General features: G+C 36.8%; 1 protein-coding gene across 1 annotated transcript in view; it reads left to right on the top strand.

Annotated features, from left to right (window-relative positions):
* LOC107743812 (phosphatidylserine decarboxylase proenzyme, mitochondrial-like) overlaps positions 1 to 6,781 on the top strand; it is a 36,525-nt gene that overhangs the window by 3,298 nt on the left and 26,446 nt on the right. Inside the window, exons 2-3 of the mRNA XM_016557226.1 lie at positions 3,791 to 3,849; positions 5,085 to 5,239. Coding sequence (XP_016412712.1) covers positions 3,791 to 3,849; positions 5,085 to 5,239 — 214 coding nt within the window. The remainder of the gene's footprint in view (positions 1 to 3,790; positions 3,850 to 5,084; positions 5,240 to 6,781) is intronic.

Raw genomic sequence — 6,781 nt, 5'->3', positions numbered from 1 at the left:
TGTAAAAAAAAGAGGGACGACGCACCTTCAATCTCTTCCATTGAAGAAAAGTGAAGCCGCCATTGTCCCAACAGGGCGCGGCCGTATTGCGCTGATTTGGAACCGGAGTCTGCGCAGTAGAGAACTCGGGACCAGAGTCTGTGCAGTAGCGAGCGAAGTGGAGCCGCGTCCCGCCCACACTCTTGCAGAGTCGATCGCAAGCATACGCCCCTGACCCTGTTTTAATTAGCCTGACTGCTCCAGTTTTTGTCTGCTGAGAGGATTGTGTTAAAATAAGGTAAATACAACTCCAATATCCTCCTAAAGATCCCGAAAAAGTCAGTTGGCGCCTCCGTTCACTCAGAAAAGCTGTCAGTCTCAGCTGTCAATCATGACGTCACACTCCCGTTTTTATAGCATCATTTAACTAAAACCAAAATTATTTAAAAAATGAACACTTGAACTTACATCAGCGTGATAAAATCTACATCAAATGACAAAAGCCATCTTTGGAAAAAAAAATTTTGAAGTGAAATTTAATTATTTAGTATGTCCCATTAGATTGCATGGAGAGGGCGGGATTTATGACCTATACTGGGACCAGCCACCTGGGGGTGATCGAAACGCAATGGCTTCACTTTTTAAGACTCGTACGGCACACTTGGTGCTGACAAACAATATAAAAACAGACGTCACATAGGGCTAAATGCATAGCATTTTACTAAAACTGCTTACTTTACAGCAGCGAGGAAGATGAACGTGCATGAGTTATTTTATTTCATCTGTGTTATTTTAATGTTTTTTGACCTAAAACATAGAGACTCTGAAATGAATGTGTCTGCATTCAAGCATTTCAGTGGGCTTAAACAGATTTAGTTTACAGCAGATTTAGTTCACAAACAACTGACAGCTTTGACCTAAATATGATTTTCAGTTACAATAATTAATACTACATTTCGACATTAACTTACTTTTAACAGCATCAGACACGCGCGCGCTCACAAGATATCCCGGTTCTTACTTGTGAATTCAGTTCACTGGAGACTCGCACTAAACGGATCATTTGAATCAGTGATTTGGTGACTCGAGATCAGCTGCAATCGGATCATTCCAATTCGTGAATGAATTGTTTGGTGCAATTTGCAAACCGATTTAACGGGTTCAATGAAAAGAATCAGTTCGTTCATGAATCAGACACCGCTTCTGCGTCTCGGAGCACGTGATATATTATAAGGAGTAACGATAAGTTTTATGAAATGTAGTGAAGTAAAAAGTACGATCTTATGCTTTGGAATTTAGTGAAGTAAAAGTTACTCCAAATAAAACTACTCCAGTAAAGTACAGATACTTGAAAAATGTACAGTCAGAGGCGTCATGCCCATTCAAAGTGAGGGGCACGTGCCCCCTCAGATTTTTGAGCCAAGTCAAGTGGATTTTGAATGCAGCTTCCAAAACACAAAAATAGCTGATTAATATTTTCTATATTTAATACAAGCAACTTTTAGCAACAAATCGATCTGCCTTTAGCAACTTCCCCTGAAAATTAGTTGGCAACACTGGCTTCTGCGTCTCGGAGCACGTGATATATTATAAGGAGTAACGATAAGTTTTATGAAATGTAGTGAAGTAAAAAGTACGATCTTATGCTTTGGAATTTAGTGAAGTAAAAGTTACTCCAAATAAAACTACTCCAGTAAAGTACAGATACTTGAAAAATGTACAGTCAGAGGCGTCATGCCCATTCAAAGTGAGGGGCACGTGCCCCCTCAGATTTTTGAGCCAAGTCAAGTGGATTTTGAATGCAGCTTCCAAAACACAAAAATAGCTGATTAATATTTTCTATATTTAATACAATCACACCGGCATGATTAGAACGTTCAGTGCGTCATATCATCAGCAGCTAAATTCAAATCTGGCGCAGAGCCAGAGACAGATGCGTTTTTACAGCACTGTGCATTATAACAATCACACACGATGCTGTTGACCTACCCCCTCCCAAACAACTAACAGGTTGTTTTTGACCTATGAATGCTGATTCTTTACAGCGAAAAAAAGTCAACCGGTGTATCTTTTAACATCGGATGTTTGGTTTGTAAGTGACTAATCAGTTTCACAGGTTTCAAACTGTCGTTTGCAAGGACCTTTGAACATAAAACACACTGTGGACGTGGTTCGTTATTAATTGTGATGCACGTGAATCCGTATTTTATGTAACTTACTGTTAGTGTTCGTCATACTTCCGTCGCTTTAATGCACACAGGCCTTTGGTTTTGACTCTTAACTTTTATAAAGAATATCTCTTTGGATTTGAGACTTTAGTCTTTGCAACTTTATGGATCTTCTTTATGCACCAAGAGCTTGTAACACTCCAAAGAGAAAGAAAAAATTTAAATCGCATCATATGACCCCTTTAACGTTAATCCTTTCTGTGTGGAGATCCCCGTTGACGTGGAGGGTTCGTGGTCAGTTTGAAGTCGTAATGCTTCAGATGGGCACTCCTCTTCTTTTTTGTCGGACGGTTCACCCGTTTTACTTTCACTGGTATTAATCTTAAAAAGCCATCGGTACATTTTATTTTTTACGTTACTTACTTTTTCTTGAACTCGATCGCACCAACTCTGCTCTAACAGCTGCCTGATAATTAGCTGCGGGACTAATCAGATTGCCCCCTAGACTGTCAGTGGAAATGTTCTTTGATAATGTAAATGTTCTTTGCTCTCTTTCTGTACAATGAAAGTGTTATGATAAGTAGCCTAACTTGCAATGTTTTTATTCACATTAACTTTCAATGTTAAATTCACATTAAATATAAAGTCAGTCGTATTAAAAAGATGTTATGGCATGACACTCATATCTGTTAATTAAGTAAACAGACAGGTTTTTATGCATAGTTAATAGACTACATTATTAGGTAACTTTGACCATCGATCAATATCTATAAAGGTGAGAATCAAGATATTTCATGATATAATTAATGCGTTTGGGAATGTTTCGAATAAACAGGAAAAAATAAATAAAACGTGCTGTTGTGGCTGCTGTGTGTCACATGACGACCCCACATTAAATAAGTAAAACTACTTCGTTACTGTCCACCACTGCATAAATGTATTTAAAACATTAATCTCATAACATTATTTATTGCAGTTGTAATTTTGCAGTGTAAATGATTTAATCTGACTGGTAACAGCCCTATGTCTTATATTGAATTTGTTGATAAATTGTAATAATTTGTCATAAAAGATGATGCATACATTTAAAGAGGCTAAAAAATAGGCCTTTGTAAAGGTAAATAAAAATATGCAGATTTAAGTATGTAAAAGCTGATAGAACACTGATGAAAATATTGCTTCAGAATAAATTGTTTACTCCACCAAAAATCTTGGTGATGCCGTACTTTGTGGGGATATTTTGTATGAATTGTCTGCTGATATGAAAAGTTCACTATATATCGTAGTAATAAATATAATTTATGACAGTGATGATATTTAGTTTTCTTTTACATTAAACACATTAAATATTACGTAAGCTGGCCCATATGATTTCTTGTCTTTTAACGTTACTATGAGGCCCAGTTACTATAACAATACAAGTTGTGACCGCTACATAAATGTCTGCATTAGCGAACTTAACGAATTTCAAGATGAGATTAATTCATTTATTTTCTTTAGTAATGATTCATTACTGCAAATTTGCAAATAGCGACATTCTTTGTCAAATTTTCAATTTCAAAATGTAGACACCTAGAAATGCACGTGTTGGTTATGTAGTTCTTTAGTATTTGAAACAATGATGTGAATTGTCTTGTATGCAGTTTCCTGCAGCATGGTGCTGTCGGTCTCAGATGGAGTCATCAGAGGTTATTTTCAAAAGGTCAGTCACACTTTCTAAATATTTTATCCCTGTTAAATGGTCCCACAGTCGTTTTTATGCGTCACTGCACAGTTTCGTATTTTTCACAAACTTTCAAAACGTTTAGGGTTTGTCCCTAAACTTAAATTAAACTTAAATCAACCTGGAAGTCTTTATTGGAGAATGTAATACTGCAGTTTATCATAATAGCCGTTAGGTGGCACCGCTACATCACTGAGTGTTTATGTAGCGTTTATGTATATTTATATACACTAGTTATTTCTATCTTTTGCTGTAGTGTGTCAGTAGGAAATATCAGTTTACATTTCCAATCATTGCTTTTGCCATTAATTATAATCATCCAGTGAGATTTTTGAATGCACTAGGAGTGTGACAACAGAGATCTGATCTCACCATCATCCAGTCTGTCTGAATTGACATGAAGAAACAGAACAAACTGAGACCGACTAAATCCAGAAGAATCGTGGCAACGTCTCCAAGACGCTTCAAGACTGGATGATAGTGAGATCAGATCTCTGTTATCAGACTCTTTGTGTGCAGAAAAATCTCACTGGATTATTACAATTAATGGCAAAAGGAATGTTTGGAAATGTAAACTTATTTCCTACTGACACACTACAGCAAAAGATAATAATAATAAATAATATAAAAAATAATAAATACCTTGTTACAATAATTCACTTGTATTGTTTATTTTTTATTATTTACACCTAATTGAACCTGGCAGGTGTGCTTCAGTTTGAACAATGACTTTCTTATGTGTATTTGCTATTGATCTATAAATACCTTCCTTAAATTGATTGTCACAAACATGTAATAGACACATTTGTGACCCTGGAAAACCAGTCTTAAGTCGCTGGGGTATATTTGTAGCAATAGCCAAAAATACATCTATGGGTCAAAATAATTGATTTTTCTTTTATGCCAAAAATCATTAGGATATTAAGTAAAGATCATGTGCCATGAAGATATTTTGTAAATTTCCTACTGTAAATATATTAAAACTTCATTTTTGATTAGTAATATGCATTGCTAACAATTTCATTTCAACTTTAAAGGCGATTTTCTCAATATTTTAATTTTTTTGCACCCTCAAGATTCCAGATTTTCAAATAGTTGTATCTCGGCCACATATTGTCCTATCCTAACAAACCATACATCAATGGAAAGCTTATTATTATTATTATTATACATTTTCACATTTATGGTTGTATGTTTTTTCTTTTTTCTCTTAGGTTTTCCTGGACTACAGGCCTGTATACGACCCCTTCCTCTTCTTTTAGCTACAGGTGGGGGTTATGTAGGATATGATCAATATGGGCGATACAAAGATCGGCAGCTGGAGAAGCTTGGCATTGAAGTGCCACCACGGATTGCCAGTGAAATTCAGGTAAGGTCAAACTCCGAATATAGTATTATTTGCATGTAAAATTTCCAGACAAATTAACACATGGATCTGTTGCAAAACATTGCCATTGCAAATGCATTGTCTGCCACATCCACCACTTATTTCCCCACAGTCTAATTTCAGCACAGTAGGTTGTGTGCCATGAACTATGCAAAAATTTAAGTTCCCTGATTCTGTGAAAACTGATATCCCAAACACTGAAACATTTTTTGTACTGGTGTGGCTTAGGGATGGGTCACGATTTTCAAATATTCGATTAGTTGATTTATGAATAGAATATCGAATAGGCTGTGCGAGTTTTTTTTGTTTTTGTTTTTTTTAGACAATTACTCTCCATGTTTTCGGTGCTGATGTGGTGGTGACGCGTTCATGTAAGCAGAGGGTGGCGCTGCCAGTAGCGCACCTAAAAGCTGTCAAAGACAACAGAACACCACATTGTCTCACGCGCGCACTGCAGATTTGCGTCAGGATTTAACCGCCAAATCTTCATCTCAGCGGCTGATTTCCTTTATTCTAGCAGCGGCCCGTCTGCGACAAAACGAGCTTGGGCCGAAGGTAGATGCACACAACTACACCAAGTGTGGACCTGGCGCACGTACTTTCAGCCGAGATTGGCCCATAGAGAAAAAGCCGTTGTTCTGACGATTTGTGCTACACTGTCAGATTTTGCTACCTCCCATTAAAACGGATGGTAGCATAATTCGATAGTGAAAAGTGCTACCTATCAGATTTTGCTTCCAGCATGATATTAATAAAGTAACATGTACACCTACCCCAACCCTAAACCTACCCTTACAGTAGGATAAATACAGTGTTGGGTAGCATAACCTAAGGGTACTGTAAGGGTAGGTTTAGGGTTGGGGTAGGTGTACATGTTACTTTATTAATATCATGCTGGAAGCAAAATCTGATAGGTAGCACTTTTCGCTATCGAATTATGCTACCATCTGTTTTAATGGGAGGTAGCAAAATCTGATAGGGTAGCACAAATAGTCAGAAAACCGAAATCGGCCCGAATGTGCTTCTATCTGGGTGTTCTCTGCGGCCGGACTACAATTGTGAACAGATTGCGCTCCCGTCTTCATCCCGAACATGTGGACATGCTCAGTTTTTGAATAAAAATATGAGATGGGTTATTGTTATGAAGACAGACGATAAAATTAATGTTCACATAAGTGCCGTCATTCAGACTGTTCACAATGTTTTAACGCGTTTAGACCATCATTATAGCTTGAGGTGAGATTCATGGATTAATTAATCAAACTTTTGATTTTCTTTTTAAATTGCTATTAATGTTTATACTCATTTTTGAAATGGAAATGTCCTAGCCTTATGAGCAGTGTATGCTAATCGACGGACTGTTCAATTCAATTCAAGTTTATTTGTATAGCGCTTTTCACGATACAAATCGTTGCAAAGCAACTTTACAGCAAATTAAGTTTCTACAATATTTAGTAGTAGCTTATCAGTGGTGACTGTCAGTTAATGTACATATGGCAGAAATGTACGGAAAAATCAATTAAA

The sequence above is a fragment of the Sinocyclocheilus rhinocerous genome, unplaced genomic scaffold, assembly GCF_001515625.1.
Source record: "Sinocyclocheilus rhinocerous isolate Xijiao unplaced genomic scaffold, SAMN03320098_v1.1 scaffold2272, whole genome shotgun sequence".
NCBI classification, from domain to species: Eukaryota; Metazoa; Chordata; class Actinopteri; order Cypriniformes; family Cyprinidae; genus Sinocyclocheilus; species Sinocyclocheilus rhinocerous.
Note: the sequence above shows the minus strand (reverse complement) of the source record. Positions and strands in the feature narration are given on the sequence as shown.